The 20,598-nt window shown below is 40.3% G+C and overlaps 2 protein-coding genes across 3 annotated transcripts; both read left to right on the top strand.

The window, feature by feature from the left end:
• Positions 1–383: 383 nt before the first annotated feature.
• Positions 384–6,053, top strand: LOC100890981. The gene has a single exon (XM_011683320.2). The coding sequence runs from the start codon at positions 384–386 to the stop codon at positions 6,051–6,053; it is 5,670 nt and encodes a 1,889-aa protein (XP_011681622.2).
• Positions 6,054–11,325: 5,272 nt separating this feature from the next.
• LOC100891205 lies at positions 11,326–20,598 on the top strand. Of its 2 annotated transcripts, XM_003730090.3 has the most exons (9): positions 11,326–11,987; positions 12,824–12,952; positions 13,568–13,804; positions 14,362–14,445; positions 14,888–15,157; positions 15,999–16,190; positions 16,613–16,741; positions 18,644–18,725; positions 19,290–20,598. In XM_003730090.3, the coding sequence occupies exons 2-9, from the start codon at positions 12,826–12,828 to the stop codon at positions 20,365–20,367; spliced, it is 2,199 nt and encodes a 732-aa protein (XP_003730138.1). In that variant the 5' UTR covers positions 11,326–11,987; positions 12,824–12,825; the 3' UTR covers positions 20,368–20,598. The 2 variants fall into 2 exon arrangements, with proteins under 2 accessions (XP_003730138.1, XP_030838571.1); XM_030982711.1 differs by lacking the exon at positions 13,568–13,804.

Here is a 20,598-nt window from a genome sequence, read left to right as displayed (position 1 = left end):
TGCCCAGAAGGCCAGATGTTACGGTTGATTTGAATGGACAAATGTCAGTCAGAGATTAGCCAAGAATGGAGAATATGTCTACTGGCTACTGCTCTTAATTACAGAAGGCTAGAGTAGAGGGTCTAGTCTAGTGGCATACATACTAGTGGAGCTATTTCAGGAAGTTTTTGGAAATCAGAAATAGTCTATGCCGGTTAGCTGCAGCTGATATCGCCTGAGTTACAAGCGGTGCAGAATATGGAAAGAGGCTGGAAAACCTGCAACAGTGAATGTGGTATAGAAGAATAAGCACATGAAATGCATACTTGAAAGCCTTAGGTTGACAGCAGCCGTCATGGATACAGCCCCACATTAGGATTGTTGTGTCAGTGGATCAGATCATCATGGAAGGGCAGGATGAACAAGATCCAGCTACTAGTATTCGGATGGACCCGTTACTGCATGATCGAGACCCATGGATGGAAGTCAACCAACTGTTTGACTCTCCTTCAATGAACGCAGGAAAACATTCAGCGATGGAGAGGGTTGAAGTAGATGACAGTGTATCTCAAGTATCAAGCAAATCAACATCACATTCCAGGAAATTTTTGATGGAAACAGCCATGAAGAGAGCAGAATTGCAAGCAAAGTTGAAGAGTTTAAAAAGGAAACAGGAGCTCGAGAAAGAAGAGCAGGACTTAATTAGAAGAAAGGAGCAACTTGCTGTTGAGACCGAATTAGCTGCAGCTACAGCCCAAGCAGCAGCATTTCAGCAGTTCGACGATACGGTAGCTTTTCACCAGCCACCTGCATTACCAACCTTTGCTCATGTAACACATGAAAGTGATAGGAACCAAACAAGTCACAAAGTCAAGAATGCAGATTGCTCAGAAGAGAGTTCAACGCAAGGACGCAAGAACCGAGAACATTTGCAAGATGTACGAGTAAGTGGAACAAATTCTGATAGTGATGTTGATTGGGTAGAGCTGCAGCGACAACAAACCCAACTTACGTACATGCTCTTAGAATGTCATATGAAGTCCGCCTTACCGCAAAGGAACATTCAGCCTTTCGACGGGAATCCCCTGAACTACCACGCCTTTAAGAGGGCTTTTCAGCATGTAATAGAGTCCAAGACATCGGAGGACTCTGACAAACTATATTATTTGGAACAATATACTAGGGGAAAGGCGAATGAGATGGTCAGAAGCTGCATGTATGGAGGTGATTCCAAGGCAGCATTCAACAAGGCAACAATGCTGCTAGAAAGCAAGTTTGGCGATAAGCATCATGTTCTGGACTCTATGATCATCAAGGCAATGGCATGGCCAAACGTTAGAGGTGAGGATCCGGAGGGCCTGCTTAGTTATTCATTGTTTGTGACTGAGCTAGGCAATTTGGCTAAGGACCTACACCTTCAACAGGAGATTGACCACGCACAACACTTGAAGATGGTCATATCAAAGCTGCCGTTCAGGCTGAGAGATAGATGGAGGAGCTATGTCGACGGCATACTCCAGAATCGGGACGAGCCACTCTCATTCAAAGACGTGGTTAGTTTCATTAGTAAACAGGCCCGGATAATCAACAACCCTATCTATGGCAATATTGTAGGACCTGCCAGAGCTGGAGAAACGCAGACAAAGACAAAACCCTTTCCAGGGAAGAAACAGGGCTTCAGCTCCAGCATGAAGAAGAGTGAGGAAGCGAAGTGTTTGTATTGTGACATGGAAAATCACCTTACAGCAGAATGCAAGGCCCTAGGAAAGAAACCTCATGAGGAAAAACTTGCATTTTGCAAATCCAAAGGACTGTGCTTTGCCTGCCTTCAGTCTTCACATCTTGCCAGGGACTGTAAACAGAGGACGACCTGCAAGATTTGTCAAAGGTTACACCCCACCCTTCTTCATAGAGATTGGGCACCATCGAAACAAGTGAAAAGGAATGGTGAATCAGAGAAACAACGTACTAATGACGACGTTGGAGCTAATAGGAAGAAGGAGGAAAGCTCGGAAGGACAAACAGAAGGAGAAGAAATTGGAAATGAAAATTTCCCAGACGTAAAGCGCACGTTATCCAACCGCACTTCTATGCAGGACTCCCAACCGGCCATTGTGCCTGTGACTGTACGCTCAAGGCAGACAGGGAAATGTGTACACACATACGCATTCATTGACAACGGGAGTAACGCAACTTTCTGCACAGAAGAGTTAAAAAACAAACTAAATGCCAGAGGAAGAACGCGCACTATCCAGCTTCAAACATTAACAGATGATAAGCTGGTCAAGACCTGCATACTGCAAGACCTGGAGGTAGCTGATGTGAATGAGAACACATATATACCACTTTCTGACGTCTACATACAGCCCATCCCTGTAGACAAGTCAGACATACCGAGAAGGAATGACATTGCAAGATGGCCCTACTTACAAGAAATAAACTTGCCGGAGATCAATGCAGACGTGGGCATCCTCATTGGCAATAACGTCCCTAAAGCAATGGAACCACTGCAGGTTATCAATAGTCAGAACGACGGACCATTCGCTTGCAAATCTATCATAGGGTGGATGGTTTTTGGAAGCTGCAAGCAAGAGAGAAGTGGGTCCAAGATAGCCTCCCACAGAGTCCACGTGATGGAAGATATTCAGCAACAGCTAAATAATCTCTACAACACTGAGTTTTCAGAACGCTTGATGGAAGATAAAGTCGAAGAATCCAAAGAGGATAAACGATTTATGGAAAAGGTTGAAGGATCCATCAAGCTAACACAAGGGCATTACCAAATCGGACTGCCATTCAAGGGAGACGTCGACCTGCCCAACAACAGGCCCATGGCAGAGCAGAGACTCAACCACCTGCAGAGGAAGTTCGCTAGACAGCCGCAGTTCCATAGGGAGTATGCAGGGTTTATGGATAAGGTGCTGAACAAACAGTACGCTGAAAGAGTACCAGAAGACGAGTTCCTTAGAGAAGATGGAAAGATGTGGTTTATTCCTCACCACGGTGTATATCACCCACAGAAGCAAAAAATTAGAGTGGTGTATGACTGTGCAGCTTCTTTCAAGGGCAAGTCACTGAATGACAATCTTCTACAGGGGCCGGACCTCACAAATAGTTTGGTGGGTGTATTAACAAGGTTTCGTCAAGACCGCATAGCAGTAATGGCAGACATAGAAGCCATGTTCTCACAAGTGAAACTGCTAAAGGAAGAAAAGGATCTACATCGATTTCTGTGGTGGCCAGATGGCAATGTCGCTCAACCTATTGAGGAATACCGCATGACTGTTCATGTGTTTGGGGCTAGATCTTCACCAGCTTGTGCCAATTATGCCCTGAAGCGCACAGCAGAAGACTTTGCAGAGGACAAGGTGGCACATATCATCAAGCGCAACTTTTATGTTGACGATTGTTTGTACTCAAGCTCAACAGTCCAGGAAGCTGCAGAGCTATCAGAGGGCCTACAAGAAGCCTGTAAGAAAGGAGGATTCCACCTCACAAAATGGGTGAGCAATGACAGAAGAGTATTGAATGCCATACCCAAGGAGGAGAGAGCAAGTACAGTGCAGGAGCTAGACTTTGACAAGGACAAGTTGCCAACAGAGAGGGCACTTGGCATGCTGTGGCATACAGATGAAGATGTTTTCAGTTTCAAGATTCAGCTGAAAGACAAGCCAGCCACAAGGAGGGGTATCTTGTCAACAGTGTGCTCCCTGTTCGATCCACTAGGATGTGCTTCCCCAGTGCTACTCCCTGCAAAGCACTTACTTCAGACCCTCTGCCGACTAGGATTAGGATGGGACGAGACGATTCCACCAGACCTGCTGAAAAAATGGGAAACATGGAAAAGAGAACTCCCAAGACTGTCAGACTTTAAACTTTCCAGGTGTTTGAAGCCAGAGGGGTATGAAAACCCAAAGTCTGTGACACTGCACCATTTTGCAGATGCAAGTGAGAAGGGATATGGAACAGTGTCATACTTGCGAATGGTGAATACCAGGGAGGAAGTCCAATGCTCATTCCTCTTGAGCAAATCTAGAGTGGCCCCTCTTAAACAGACGTCGATCCCGAGAATGGAGCTTACAGCCGCCACGGTAGCAGTAAGGATAGACAAAATGGTAAAACAAGAACTTGACATCCCAGTAGATGAGACCTTCTTCTGGACTGATAGTACCTCTGTACTACAGTATATCCAAAGCGAAACAGGGAGGTTTAAGACATTCGTCGCCAACCGAGTTGCCCTGATACAAGAAGGATCTGAATCAAGTCAATGGCACCACATAGAAACTTCGCTGAATCCGGCAGATGTATGCTCCAGGGGAGTCAAGGTAGATCGATTCCTAGCAATGAGATGCTGGAAGGAAGGACCCGAATTTCTTCAAGCTTCAGAGGACCAGTGGCCTAAGCAACCCAGAAATGCATCACACGACGTAAACAATGATCCCGAGGTGAAGAAGAAGAAGATGTACGTTACAGAGGTCTCGGAAGTAACGGCCAGTGAGAGCAAATGTATGGCCACTGCTGTGAGCAAAGAGGAAGAAGATGATGTCCTGGAAAGATTGATCAACCATTATTCAGACTGGTACCACCTCAGAAAGGGAGTAGCATGGCTACTAAAATTGAAAGGGCTGCTGAAAGAGAAAATGAAAGGTCAGCAGAACACACGAGAGAATCCACCCATGTTATTGACAGTGGAAGATATTAGACAAGCTGAGGAAGCAATACTGATACACGTTCAAGACAGAGCGTTCCCAGTAGAGGTTGTGGCTTTGAGGAAACAGGCACACGATGTCAACCAAAGGACAGGAAGGTTGCAGCCAGGGGTCAGAAAATCAAGCCCTATCTACAAATTAGACCCTCAGATGGACAATGGCCTACTTAGAGTAGGAGGAAGACTTAACAAGGCAGCCTTGCCTGAAGAAGCAAAACATCCAGTCATCCTACCAAAGAGAGGACATGTGTCTGAACTCATCTTGCGGCACATTCATGAAAACTCAGGACATATGGGAAGAAACTATGTCTTGGCAAAACTCCAGCAACGATATCACATAGTTGGTGCAATTTCAGCCATCAGGAAAGTCGTCAAGAAATGTGTCAAGTGCCGACGTCAAAGAGGGCGGGTAATCCAACAGAAGATGGCCGACCTACCCATAGACCGACTGAGACCGGACGATCCACCTTTTACACGAGTTGGAGTCGATTATTTTGGGCCGATAGGAGTGAAAAGAGGACGCTCTACAGTCAAGAGATATGGCGTAGTGTTCACTTGCCTCGCCATTCGGGCCATACACATAGAGAAGGCTGATTCACTAGATACAGATTCCTGTATCGCAGCAATTCGGAGATTTATTGCTCGAAGAGGAGCAGTCAGAGAAATGAGATCAGACAATGGAACGAACTTGGTTGGGGCTGAGAAAGAACTAAGAAAAGAACTTGAGAGCTGGAACCAGGCCCAGCTCAGCAACTCACTATTGCAAGTAAACATCAAGTGGACCTTTAATCCACCTGGAGGTTCACACCACGGGGGCGTATGGGAGAGACAGATCAGGACGATTCGACAGCTGCTCTTCTTCCTTACCAAACAGCAGACCATGACGGATGAAAGTTTGCAGACACTCTTCTGTGAAATAGAAGGCATTATCAATTGCAGACCCATCACCAGGGTTTCAGACGATGCTAACGATCTAGAGGCTCTGACACCAAACAAGCTCCTGACGTTGAAGGCTACCCCGATGTTACCCCCATCGGTTAGTAGGCAGACCGACTGCTACGCACGACGTAGATGGCGGCAGGTTCAATATCTGGCAGACGTCTTCTGGCGACGTTGGCTGAGAGAGTACTTGCCGCAGCTCCAGGCCAGGCAGAAGTGGGTACATCCTAGTCGCAACATCCAGGTTGGTGACGTAGTGCTGGTAGTGAACGAGACAGCACCTCGTAACTTCTGGCTCATGGGAGTAATCATCGGCATCACTCCAGATCGACAGGGCATGGTTCGACGGGCGGAGGTGAAGACCAAGACGGGCACCTATTCGCGACCCATCAGCAAACTGTGTCTCCTCTTGGAAGGAGATTCATGAGCACTTTGAATTTGTGAAATTGTGATTCCATAAGAGATATACGCTATTGAGACACCTTTTAAGTTTCTTCACGGGACCAACTCATCAAATTTTGGAGCAAGTCAAGTTGGAAATCAATTTTGGAGTCCGTTTGTGATAATTATATGTGTGAAGTAATTTGGTGCGAGCCTAGCGCCGCCATAATAAAGCTCAAGTCTATATTTGGATCAATCGCGAAGCCTTTAATTGTTGGATCACAAGCTTGGAAAATGTTGATTTTAGAAAAGATTATCATTGTGATATATGGTGCGAGCCTAGCGCCGCCACTTCATGTATTTACCAAGTGAAATGTTTTCATTGGACCAAACGCGAATTTGTTCACTAGGAGTCACAAGTTGGACCACTCTGCACCTTCTATTCTGTCGCGTAATCAAGCCGTAGAGATGGCAGCAGAGGCACAGAGTATGCAGATTCGAAAAAGACTAAAAGACTTGATTATTGTGCAAAATCTGGCTATTATGGACTGACTAAGGAATAAACTCAGACTTTGGACATTTAAAAGAAAAAGTCAGATTATTTGAACATGATATAGACAGAGACTCAGTGAAAATGCATTTTATGTATACATGTAGAAAAGATTCTTGCCAATTTGAATGCTATTTCTAACAGTTTCATAAGCATATTTTGTTATTCAGTGAATTGCATTTGAGGAGTGTAAAATGTATGTACAATGTACCTTTGAAATGGTGGGCACAGTGACACAGATGTCTTTTAGAAGTTGAAAGAGAAGATAATAGAAATATTGAATATGTAAAAATATATGAATTATTGTTTGATCATCTATGATGTAATTGCTAGAATATGAATATTTAAATTTAAATTTCTGTGACAGAAAAAAGGGAGTAGAAAACAAAAGTCAAATACAAAACTTTGGGTCATGTTCCACTTTTCAGGTAAATATTTGTCAGGAACTCAGGAGAGAAAAATCTTGCATGTATTTAAAATGTCATATGAGATATTTGGAAGCATATTTTGTGTTGCTTTTAAAGTGTAGATTTATGTGAAGTGCATGATTATAAAAGGCAATGGGTTATTATTTGAAGGATACAATGTAAAGATTTTTTAGGAATCAAGGAATGTATATAATGTGCATATTTGTGTTGACGCAAATATTTGGTGTACAGGTTATTTTAAAGCAGATGCTATTTTGGTTCTGAGACAAATTTTCAAAGAGTTTATAAAAGACGATAAAAATTGTATTATGGGCATTAATAGTGCTTAGTGAAGGCAGAACTGTACACACTTGACTATTTTGAAGACGTTAATGTTTTATAGCAAATGAGTTCGTTGTATATAATTAGAGGTGAAATAATTTTGCTATGTTCAGATTTAGTGTCAGGATATTTACATTTGGAAAGTTCTTTATAGAAATGGCAGTGTTTGATAGTATGATTTGAACAAATCGTGTCATTTGCTTTGTTGTTACATAGCTACTGTACATATAAAACGACACTTTGCATGCTTAGTTTGCACGAAAGAAATGCTTTACTGCATTCGTTAGAAGGGACATGACATTCGATTGTGTTGTTTATTTGTACAAATTCTGAAAGAGACAGAAAATAACAAAAGTCCAAAATTATTGCGAACATTGTTTAAAAAGGGATTCAACTCAGTGACAAGAGTTTGAATCAAGACTAGTCATCTGATGACATGTTTCGATAAGGAGAATTGTTTGATAGTCTTAGTCCACAGTATACTTCTGAATTCAGTGGAACTTGAAAGTGTACACCCTAAAATAAGAGGTAGTGGTTAATCTAGTTCTTAACCATTTAAATCTTTGTTGCGATATTGTGGCTCTCATTGTCATTGTTTTTATTGTAGTTTGAGTAGAATTTAGAGTTGGACAGATTTACGACCAAAGCATATTATTGTTACCAAGATTCTATTGATAGCTAAGGCCTGATTTCATTGTGCATGTCTTTATTATATCGGTGCAAAACAAAATTCAGTTTATCTGTGCTATGTATTGGAGTCAACAGTACTTGCCTTTTTTAAGATAGGGCTGCATTGCAGCATTCCAGAGTGTTTTCTTAAGGTGCCAACATCATTTATAGTGAGTTTACAAGTTACTAACCTATGCAAAAATCTTTCATTTTGTGACACAAGCGGGCTTTCTTGTCCAAAGATAGTAAAAAGAGCCACAAGAGGGACATTGGTTGGTTTTTGTTTGACAAACTGATAATAATCAGGAGTATAGACATTCATAAGCTAGTTAAAGGTTAAATTGTCATTGGTATTTTCTAAATGATGGCATTGAGGTGTTTTTTGTGTCATGTAGGTGTTGTGGCATGTTAGAGCCACAGTTATGCATATTTTATTGCATTGAGTTACGTGTATATAGTTTGACTTTGAAAAGGTTTTGAGTTTTTATTAGCAGGAACTTTTGAAAATAATACAGGAATAAGATTTAATCAGAATGATTCGAGAAAGCCATATGGTTATTATTGTTTTTTGGAAGTATAAGAAAAGGTGTAATTTTCTGTCGGCTTGCCTCTGAAAATTAAGGGGCCGGAAATGTAGATGCCAAACTAATGCAAGAGCGCCATCTCTTGTCGGTTTTAAAAAATTTAATAAGTTTGAGGGGAGGAAAAGCGCGAATAATCACTGGCAGTAACCCTTGGAAACAAGACAGAATTTTAACCTCTTCTCCCTACTTCATATTTCCGTTTTATGATCTTGTTTGGTTTTGGACAACAATTGGAATGGATGCAATCATTGTATAATAACATTGTGATCGACCCGACGTGAGTAACGTGAAATGTGGTTATAGTAAAGGCTTCAAAATTAAAGTTTTTGAGACATATTTATATTGGTATTCGACAATTGATTTCTACACTTGCAATTGCAATTCTACAGTACGGTACGTGGATTGACGATGTACGTGTGAATTATAGTGTCAGATTGCGAGATATTAAAGGACGGAACGGAGCTGAGAGGAGCGTTGAAACTATAATAAGGTGAACTTGGGTTCTTGGCCAGTCAAAGGTGATCGTGAACAACAAGGGACCAGTGCAGTACCAGTCTGATAAATGAGAATATGACTAGAGAGGTCTATGAATAGAGCATGATCACTTGTGGGTGTATTTTGAGTCGAAAGAATGACGTGATTGGACAGAATACAGTCAGAGAATTAATGTCGAGGTCTAAGCCTAGACCTCCAGACCTAGTCTAAAAATGGAGAACTAAAGACAGACTATCTGACTACTTCAAGGTCATTTTGCACCCACAACATAATGATGGTTGTAGTGAAAATTGTTTAGGACTTGAGAAAGAACTAATATGATGATGATATGATGACGATGTCGATGGTGTGAAAATCAACAATTTTTGAAAGAGGGAGTGTAAGTACACTTCCTACAAATTTTCATTTGCGAAAATAACATATTGTATTAAAAGTATGAAAGGGTGACCAAAGCTCGCGGAGATTTTGACAATATTATATAATGTGATATTCGATCAATTATTTCTCATCATATTCTACACATTTTTAAAAATTGTTATCATAACCAAATGGACGGCAATTTTTTTTTTACTACGAAATGGTTCAAATAGAAAATTTATCGTCCAAGGATCCCGGAGATATCGCGATCTAAAAATTCGTTTTCGGATCGGCGTGCGCACTGCAGCAAAAAAATATATAAAAACAACGAGACCTTACTTCGCGCACGGGGGTTTACAGCTGATTTATCAAAACGAATAATTGTATTTTTATAGTCAGAAGATTACCTGACCTGACCCGATTAAATTCTCATCATACCATGTATACTAGCGATTATCTATACAGGATATCCAGCGATAGGTTTCTTCACGTCACAATCGCTACCCGATGATCCGGTGACCCGGTGACCCCAGGGGTCAAGGCTTGAGATGGTGATGTTTATTTCGGAAATTACTCATAAAGAACTTGAATCCCAAAGTCCTTCAATTGTTAGCTGAAAAGGAATAAGAGGATTTACAGCCAATGTCAGTTTAAACAAATACATTTTTCGAAGTGATAATCAATAACCTTCGATTCGCTTGAAACGACAAATATACATAAAAAAGATGATTATGAAGAATAGTTTGAGCATTACCTTTGAAATGTGAATAGCAACAGTAAATCATTTCAATATAATGAGAAAATAAAGCAAGATATCCGAGCGATACCCTAATTATAAGGGGCAAGGGGTTGGCCACGGTAAATCTGAATTGACTTGCCTTACATCACCGGTTTGTGGGATGGCATCTCAACGTAAAAGGGAGAAGTTTGTATTCACACAAAAATCGTGATCAAACTTCATTCATCTCGCAATAGTTTAATCGCTGAAGTTAAAAACAGTTGTTATGTTCCCCTTTAGTTGGATTTTCGTCGGGATAGCGGATGGGCCGGGGGGGGGGGGGGGGGAGTGTACTATTACTCCTTGTCTTGTCTATAAATGGTGAAGTTAGTGAACACATCAGAGGTATTACCTTAAAAGCTATGATCAACAGCATGCATATCAACCACGGAATCGATAAACCAAACCAATGCTCGAATATTCGCTGGTATAAGAAATCGAATTTTCCTACTTACTTATAATATTAATTTATTATTTCTACATAATGGCATCAAAACGATTCACTTGCAGGTAGGATCACATGATGCATAAACATATGCAAAATACTTCAGAAATTAACTTTAATAAAAACAGAACACTAACGAAATAGAACATTCTTTTTTTAGAATAAAGTCAAATGCGGATGATACATAAGTAATACAAAGTTTGATAATTAACATGATTCACATCGATTTCGATGTAAAAGCAAGACTCTATCTTTTTCTATATAATCCGTGGCATCATCGTTAAGTGTCGTCCATGGTTTTAGCATTCTAAAAACCTAAAGTAAACGAAATAAACAGATAAAAATACATAATGCATGGGTTTTACTGAACATTCAAAGTTTGAAGTCGCCAATGTCATCTTTTTATCAGTGAACAAAATAGGTTCAACTATGAAACATCGATGGCGTCATCGAATACCGGTGACGTCATCCCTGATCACCCGGCTACTCTTTTTGGGCATTGTTTTCTATTCTCGACAATACGGCCTCGAACTTGAAAAGAAAAAGACCTTTTATGCGTGACGTCATGCTGCGCACGAGCACACTCAATTCAGTCTATGCATTACCAGTGACCAAAGCTTTGTGAGCTGTAAAGAAGGACTGGTCATTTTACGCTTCAGCGGCGCGATCAATATTTTTTTGAGATTTGTCCAGCTTTGATCGTAAGCCTACTTGAGCCTGTATATGACACAAATCTGCAACGAGCTTTGCTGTCAGCTGTATGCTCTCCCATTTGGGTGTTATTCGACATTTGACGCGTTACAATCTGGCTAAAGTCGCCTGCAATCTTGGATTTACTTTCGACCAGTCATACTGTTAATGTATTGGAGCTGAAAAATTCCTGTCAGAAAAGTTTTTCGTTGCTTGTTGGAAGATTATGTGATTGTTTTGTTGGTAGATGCGTAAAGTAGTTTCGGTTTAAACCTCAACGTGCCATAACAAGCAACTCCAGGACCTAAATCGTATTGCTTGCATCAACCGTGAACGGAAAGACAAAACAAGACAAGATACGTGATACAACTTCTTCCAGGTAGCATTGACTCTGCGCCTTCTTTTTCTTGCTCATTTTTGTACAAGGCAGTCCTGATCGAGCGTTGGCGTGTAAAAAAAAAAAAACGTCAGGTATTTTCCGTGCACGAGTTGACGACTACTTCAAAATGGTGGATGTCATAGTTATATACTGTTAAACCAAACTAGTTGGATTTACAGGGACAAAAGGTGGATTGTTTAGAAACAGCGGAAGCAATCGTATTCTAACCGGAAAACTGGTGCAAGGACTTCTTTATCGCGTCAATATCCTGTTTCATTAAAACGGTGAGTGGGTGTTATTTTGATTTTTGTGTTGTTTTTGTTGTTGCTTTCCTCTGAAGATCATTTAGCTCTTGCATGGTTGTTAGATAAATTTTGTTTATTTACATATGTAAAATGCAAGGATGGAATGTATCAGTAAACCTCGTACATTGGATTAGAGGTATAAATGCATATTTCAAGAGCCTGAGATTATGAACACAGTAATGATGAAAAACCTATATGAAAACAATAACAATTTGTATTGTTAAGGTATATCATTTTCGTGGATGTCGCTTTTACAATATTGAATCATAGCAACAACTCTTCTATTTGTATATGTTTTATTTGTTTCAAGTACAATTCATAAGCATTCATAACAAATTGTTTGCAGGTAAATGTTATCAAAAAAACAATACAGACGGGATAACGATATGATTGCAGGTCCCTAATTAAGGACAGTATGAATATTAATGAGGTTCATCATCAATAGTGATCTGTCAGTTTATGACAGGTTCAGTGACCCATTCAAAAATTCTATATCAAATGTCTCTCCAAGTTTCTCTCCAAGTTCCTCGGTCTTGAGCCAACCGTTTCATCGTTTCATACCCTGTTGCTCCACATTGTGTGATTACATCGTCTAGAAAGCCTTTACGAGGTTACCCTGGGTAAACAAGATATATTATTATTATTATTTTTTTTGTTATCATTACTATTAGTCAATTACTACAGTAGCGTACCACATCATTGTAGCTCACTGCCCAGCAGAAAATGTTGCATGAGACCAACTTCTTGTGTTGATATTTTAGCCCAAAATCCATTTATGAGAGGTTTGGTTGCATGCCATTCTTTCTTTTCCGCAGCGATGGGTCCTTTTAATACTGGCCACTCCTCTCACTTCGGTCAGCTGTTGAAAGGGCCGCATGTCCAGCTGAATGACTTTGTTGGTCTTTTCTTTCTGATCATCGGCCTGCAATGCTACGCCGCACAAGGTATGTAATGATCCCCTTCATTACGTAATCAGGTGTATCATTAACTTCAATTCATTGCCTCACTTGAGCGTCATACTTTGTTGAACTTTTACTCATAAAGATGATGCTCAGTTTTGATTCAAAATGGTCATTTGCAAACAAGGATGCAAACTTTGGACAAAAGAGCTGGAGGAGAGAATTTCTTTTTTAGCGGTCACTCTAAATTTGACGCCCTAATTTGGTGAAGTCCGTTATGCAAGATTGAGTTATTCCCCCCGTTTTCTTGGAAACAAGAGCATTTACGTTTGTTGACCAACCCTTGTTTTCCTTTCCAGCCTGCCCCCTATTAATTGTGTGACAAACAAAATTCTGTTCTGCCCGTTACATATACGAGGTGTTGTGTAAATTGCATTATTACTTTATTAATCTATTCCGTATGGCACAATGTTCGCTCTGTTCATTACCTATTCAATTTTGGCATGATATCACTCTAAGTAACATGGCGCATCTAAGGCCCCACCGATCGCTGACGCAGTACTAAGTCTGAAAGCAGGCATCTGACGCATCATGAGGCTTCTAAGTTAATGGAAAAACAATTAATGGTAGTAAATAGTTTCATATTCTCATCATACGCAGAAACATCTCGCCTCCGCCTTATCAGTGGCGCAACCCCGAATGAAGGTCGCGTCGAGGTTGACGTCGGTGACGGTCGAGGATGGGGCACGATTTGCGATAACGGCTGGGGTTACAATGACGCTTCGGTCGTCTGTAAACAGATCGGTTATCCGGCGGCGACCTTCTCGACCCCGGGAGCGCGGTTCGGCGGAAACCCGACTCTGCCAATACTACTAGAGAATGTAGCATGCTCTCCGTGTAAGTTATGCCCATAAACATGTCACATCTGTTGAAGAGTCAGTCCAAACTCTAAAAGAGTAACAAAATTATTCCACTGAGAGCTAAAATGGCATCGAGTCATATAATTTAATTAATGTACATTTAGTGCCCGTCTGTAATATTCTTTATTCTGACTCTACAAATACGATATGAGATCATAAGGGGGAATCGCTAACTACTCATGAAATCCAAGGATGCCGATGAGTTCTCCGATGCCAAACTACGACTTTGCAACAACTGAAAATGGTTCCTTAGGTTCGACAATTTTACAAACAAACTACTTAGTTTGAAATGTTGTAGAAAGAAGAAGAAAATAATTTCCAACATGCGAGGAAAAAATACATACGAAACACTAGATTCTAACGACACTATAGACAGCCATATAGATATGCACGTTTCTGTTCGTGTACCTAGTCTGAAAACTCCCCCTATCGCTCCCACTATATACCAATGTGTGGATAGACTCTTTCAGAATATTGTAAATGCACCTGTGTAATGATTTCACAAAAGTGATTTTTTTTGTTTTGTTTAATCAGCTCATACCACAATAGACGAATGCCCATCAGCTAACCCTTCCGCTTCTTGCGATCATACCAACGATGCAGGGGTAAAGTGCATGGGTAAGTCATTACTCTTTGCTTTCTTTGTGAAACCGATGTACAGTAAAACATAAGTTACACAAGTGAAACAAGGAAATGTATACCAGGTTTTCTAAAAATACTATGGTCCGTAGTCCTTCAATTCAGTTAAACCATATAAGCCTGTATACTCGATGAAGTAAACAAAAAGCACATCGGTCAAACTTATTTTATAAACTAAGCATAGATCGGGTTTGAATAATTTATTATGACAATATTAACATAATTTTGTTTATTAACTTATGTCCTCAGAGACAGAAAAGATAGAAATAGAGACAGGTAAAGGGAGAGGGACAGAGACAGTAAAACAAAAACAAGTTATACTATCTTCTTTATGTGCAGATCATTGGTATTTCGGATTTATAGTAACCGAGTATTTTCCCTATATGATTAAATTTACCACTTTCCTACATTTTGGTTGCAGTTCCTGGTTTCCTTGGCTGTTTCTCCCTACTCACCATCGGTTCCCGGGCCTGGACTATCCCCGAGAACTCAAACGACGCATGCAAAGCCCAGTGCAAGGACCTGGACTACCGCTATGCCGGTATGTCAGGGACATCGTGTAGATGTGGGAACAACCGCCTGTTCTATTTCTACAACCAGTACCCGGACTACTACTGCAATTCCAACTGCAAGGGTGATGCCACGCAGCTGTGCGGCAATACTGTGAGCTCCTACTTCTCTGTGTTTGATAGTAAGTGAATATTGAACTAGTTTAGTGAAAATTGACCTGCCCCTCCCCCTTTCTCTCCCTTTCTCTCCCATCTGAAATTAGATTTTTTTTTCTCTTCCTTTCTGTTAGGATATGAGAGATCCAATAATCTGCTTCATGAAAGCATCTGATAGCATTAGCGTACAGTTGCTTGTTTTTACATTTTTTGTAAATAAAGACCAGTTATGGTCATGCGATTGCATTGTGAAAGAAACGTTGTGGAATCGATCAGAAAAGGTTGATCATAGCATATAAATATTCTAGAATCATCAAAATGATAAGAAATTTGGCCCAGTCTTCGTAAAGTTACAAGCACTGTACACGTTTATCTCTCACACACCAATAGATAAACTAATTTACCGAATATATCAATTAGTAGGCGCTTTCCCGGCAAAATTTGTATCATCGTGTATTATTCAAAACATATTCTTTCACAATTGATTGGTAATAAGAGCTTCCATTTCATTTTTTGAAATTGGAGCGTTTCCAATACTGGTCTTCACCTTTAACATTAGAATAGCGAAACAATGAGAGACAACACTCAAAGGACAAAGAATTAAAAACAAATGATGACATTTCCCCTAAGTAAATACGCCCTAAAAACATATGCCTATATGTTATTCTAATTTCGTCGAGTCAAAAGTGTGAAGTTCCTTTGCCTACAAGAGATAAAGCCAGTAGTTTGTCCATCACCATTTTGAAATGGGTCATTAAATTATTCTTGTTTGAGGAAACTTGATATTTCTTTCTTTTGACAGTGTTTGATGTGACGTCACTATATGTATGGATGATTCATTCTTTCTTTTCAATTATCATAATTCAGCGACCCTTGGTATATGCGAAGATCCAGGAGATCCTCAAAACGGCAACCGAACAGGAGATGACTTCGCTTTTGGTGCTACAATAGCATTCACATGCCTTGATGAACACGTGCTCACTGGCGATCCCATCCTGCAATGCGTGCTAGGGAATTCCCCGCATGACGTCAGATGGAGTGGAAATCTACCAGAATGCGGTATGCATCTCAAAGTGACTCGGTAACATTGTCTCAGATTCTGAAACAAAATCCTGGATTTAGCTCATGCTGGAAAATTGATTTCGATTTCCAATCATAAATATTTTGATAATCAGACAGGGGATCGGCTTGATGGGGTTCCTGACTGACCTAAAGGTTTATAATTACCATAGCATCATGAGCTAAATCAAGGCTTTTGTCAAGAATCTGATGCAAAGCATCGTTTAGCAATGTTAACTATGAGATGCATGGCCCTATGTGTTTATATCAGTGTCTGTGATATGGGGCAATATTAAAGCCCTAACAAAAATTCCACTTCAAAATAATCATGAAGTGCCTCAAAAATAGGAATCATCTTTGAGTGACCGGATATCAGTTATTTCAAAAACCGTTTCTTATATCTTTATTCATCACCATGCCAGTGATTCCAACATCAACACAACAAGGCGCTATGGAAATGAGGACTTCTACAATAGTTGACGTCACAATCGATCCGATGATGTCCTCTGAGAATCCCAATGCTCCTCAAAATAGTCAGACTTTATCATCGGGTAAGTAAAAGTTATTATGCCATCTCTATCTCAATTGCTCTCTTTCGTTCTTTCATTATTTCATTCTTTCTTACTATCTGTCTCCCCTTTCTATATCCATCTCCTCTCCCCCTACTCTCTCCATCCCTTTCTTTCTATCTCCCTATCACCCGCCCCCTCTGTCTCTCTCTCTCTCTCTATCGCTGTCTCTCTTTGTCTCTCGTTGTCTCTATTGATCTATGTCTGTTTCTCCCTATATCTCTCTATCTCTCTCTCTCTTTCTTTCATACGCATACACACACGTACACTCTCTCTCTTTCCCCCTTTATTCTGTTTCTTTTTTCATCCCTCTCTCTCTCTCTCTCTCTCTCTCTCTCTCTTTCTTTCTTTCACACACATACACACACGCCCCCTCTCTCTGTCTGGCTCTGTCCCCCCCCTCTCTCTCTCTCTCTCTCTCTCTTTCTCCCTTTCTCCCTTTCTTCTGTTTCTTTCTCCACCCCCTCTCACCCTCCTCCTCTCTCTCTCTCTCTCTCTCTCTCTCTTTCTCTTTATATCACACACACATACAAACGCCATCGTTCTTTCCCTCTGTCTCACCTCTCACCATGACTAAGATCAATCATATTGTTTCGAGGATGTTTTAAATCCCTTATTTCCCTCAACCTTCACCTGTTCTTAACTTGTTTTCCTTTTTAACCATACTACAGTTTCCACAAAGACTGAATAAGGGGTTACAATGTTTTTGACATTGCTTATAAAATAATGGGTTAAAATAGAGGCTTTCTCAATTCATTTCTTCGTTTATCACGCTAAAGTTGAAGAGAAGGTTGAGTTCTGAAGAGAGGTGAAAAATAATTCGTGAGCGTTTTCATTGTTTGTATGCACGTGCGGAAAAACATCGGAGAAAAAATGGTCCTGCAAAGCATGGTTCTGCTAATGCCGTCATATTCTAAATTTGACATGATTGTAACAGCTTAAAAATGTGGGCCTCATTTTTATGCCACATGTTTGCATAGTCCTATACACATCTATTTTGTGTACAGTGCTTGTTACTTTTCCCAAGGTAATTTGGTGTCTTTAATGTCTCCGGTATAGAGGCATAGGACCTTATCAAATAAAATAAAACTATGGATAATCCTAAAGGGCATTTTAAGCGATGTTCATATCTTCTGAGAACGGATATCGTAATATCAATTTTTCTAATGTTTGTTGCAGAACTTAAAACAGTCGCTATTTATTCTAAACGATGATCTTTGTTTTCTACATTGCTCGTCATAATGATTGAAATAATTAAGAGATTAGTAGAAGAGGAAAATTATCCATAAATAATTTAAAAGTCTGCTAAGAATTTTTTGGGGGCTTCATTTTGATCTTAAAATTGTTTTTCGTACATGTTCTTGACATTTTACAAATGATTTATCAATCTAAAAAGTTTCAGTGGTGATTTTTCCAAGGAATTATGAGTAAGAATGACTTCAATGGAAAATTTTGCCCCGAATATACAAAAGCAAATTGTTTACGCTGATTGTGCACTGATGCTATTCAACACATTAACTTTGTAACATTTTACGAAAAATTGTGTTCAAATTTGTATCCTTGTGAAATTTACACAGATTTTAAGGGATTCTACCGACAAAATAACCTATGGAATTTCACTAAAGATGTTTAAATGCTTTTTTAGATGTTGCCAATCAATATCGTTGCATTTATGAGACACTCTGTAGATTGTATTGAGTTGATACCGTAACTCACCTTCTAAAATAATTATTCTCATCTCTCTGAAAGCTATTATTTCTCCCAAAGAAATTACAAAATTTCTCCGCGGTATTTCTTCATGTTTTTGCTATGATTTTCACTTTATTGCGAGATGGGCTTCTGTATATCAATTAGCGAATTCTCTAATATCTCCTTCCTTCATAGGCGCTATAGCAGGAATTTCGGTCGTAATGGTGATGATCATCATCGCGTTTGTCATCTTAGCTGTACTATATGTTTTGAAAAAGTGAGTATTATCTTAGATCTGATTTAATTGTTATAATAATTCATAATAGACTACGATGTGGATATATTACTTATTTTTGCAATCTCCACGACCTGTGCCTGAGACAACGGGAAACACAATCTTTCTATACAAAAGAAAGTCATAAAATTGTTATTTTCTGTTTTTCTCCTTTATTAATTGTTTTTGTACTGCTTGTAAGAGATGACGTTTCGGAATCGCATACTACTCCTTTTAGGGAATAATAGATCCGCGTTAAACTATTCCAATTCCTTTACACAAACCGAGGAACTACTCAAATTAATAGTTCACTTATTTAAATCTATCAATCTCCCCTTTTCTTGAAATATCTATAATAATAATAATAATAATAATAGATCACATTTATAACGTGCCTAATACATTGTTTCTAGGCGCTATAGTGACAGAGTAAAAGTACATGTTGATACTTGTGCATACAGCATGTTCCATTTTATAATGGGCACTTATATAGCGCCTCCATCACGCCATGATTGTACGATTTTCATCTTCATCTTTATTTTGTTTTTTGTTTCTTTATCTATACAGGAAAAAGGAGGCGAAGGAAAGAGCTTCCGAGTTGCATCCAGAAGTGTTGAACCAAAAATCGGACTCTGTCGAAAATGTCTATGAAATAAACGAATCCAATGTAACGGGAAGTGAAACTGATCTGCCGCCCTCTACGACCGGCGGACATACAGTCGACGCAAGGAATACTGCTGGGAACATGAGCAACGGACAACCTCCAAGAGCACTACCCAGTATACACCTGTATGCCGATGTAACGCTTCCCCCCGAGGATATCATCAGTCCAACGTCGGACTACGGCACTGTGTACTACGCCAGCGATGAAGACAACAAGGAGTCGCCTGCCCGCAACCCCGGCGATAGCGTTGACGAAACACAACATCAAGATCGCGACAAAAAGTTTTATTTTGTTCTTGAAAGTGCCCTCCCGAATGATCACGCCGATAAGGGTCAATGTTCGACACAAAAACCTCAAGTCAAGGCCCGAGCTCCAAAAGGGAGATTTGTCAAGAAGCCTCCTCGCAATGCTCCAAAGAATGTGGAAACTTTACATAACCAAGGCACCTCTGCAGACAACATTCCGCACGCGAATCCCAGTTTTGAAGGCAGCTTCGTTCCCGAAAGCGAATCAGCTCGCGTTGATGTTTTACCGGGAGTGGGCGCTGTAACAGAACAAACTGGCGCAACGTTACAACATGAGCCCAAATCCCCCGAATCCCCTAAATACGTTAATAGCGAATTTCACGACGCGCCAAAGAACCTAATCGAAAATACCTTGTACAAACCATCAGACTTTAAATCGACCGAAGCAGCTGAGAGCAAACAAACATTGTGTGTGCCAAATCCAAAGACGCGTCTCCGGAACAATTCGGAGTCCGAAGCCACGCCGAAATCTCCACCGTACGCGAACTCTGACCCCAAGAGACGAAGGTCAACAGGTGAGCCCAAAGGTCAAGTTGTAAGGTCAGAACAAGACGAAGGACAAGAAGCATCAACGCCGTCAATTACAAGTCCCCTTTATACTAATACTGAATTTCACGCAGTGCCAGATAATATGATAGACAATGAACTCTACAAGTCGTGCACTCCGGGAAAATAGATGTCTTCGCCAATGACAGCGCTTAACCCTGAACCTGCTGCAACAGGGTGGTCCCCGTATTAAGCCTATGGAAACTAGAGAATACAGTAGTCAAGAGCATGAACAGGTTAAATGAACAACCAACCCCTATAACGATTGTGTCTGGCATGTTAACTCTACTTTTTTTTTCATACTTTATTATGATGTATTCTGGCTACAGCCAACGTTCGTTCGTTCGTGTCTCCTTAGACC

The sequence above is a fragment of the Strongylocentrotus purpuratus genome, unplaced genomic scaffold (assembly GCF_000002235.5).
Source record: "Strongylocentrotus purpuratus isolate Spur 01 unplaced genomic scaffold, Spur_5.0 spur5_scaffold_13, whole genome shotgun sequence".
Taxonomy (NCBI): domain Eukaryota; kingdom Metazoa; phylum Echinodermata; class Echinoidea; order Camarodonta; family Strongylocentrotidae; genus Strongylocentrotus; species Strongylocentrotus purpuratus.
The sequence above is the reverse complement of the archived record's forward strand: the minus strand, read 5'-3'. Positions and strand labels throughout refer to the sequence as shown.

Coding starts and splice junctions, on each gene's coding strand:
- LOC100890981 (XM_011683320.2), top strand. CDS start 384: ATGGAAGGGCAGGATGAACAAGATCCAGCTACTAGTATTCGGATGGAC.
- LOC100891205 (XM_003730090.3), top strand. CDS start 12,826: ATGGGTCCTTTTAATACTGGCCACTCCTCTCACTTCGGTCAGCTGTTG. Junction 14,446..14,887: donor TGCAGGGGTAAAGTGCATGG/GTAAGTCATTAC, acceptor TTTTGGTTGCAG/TTCCTGGTTTCCTTGGCTGT. Junction 18,726..19,289: donor GTACTATATGTTTTGAAAAA/GTGAGTATTATC, acceptor TTATCTATACAG/GAAAAAGGAGGCGAAGGAAA.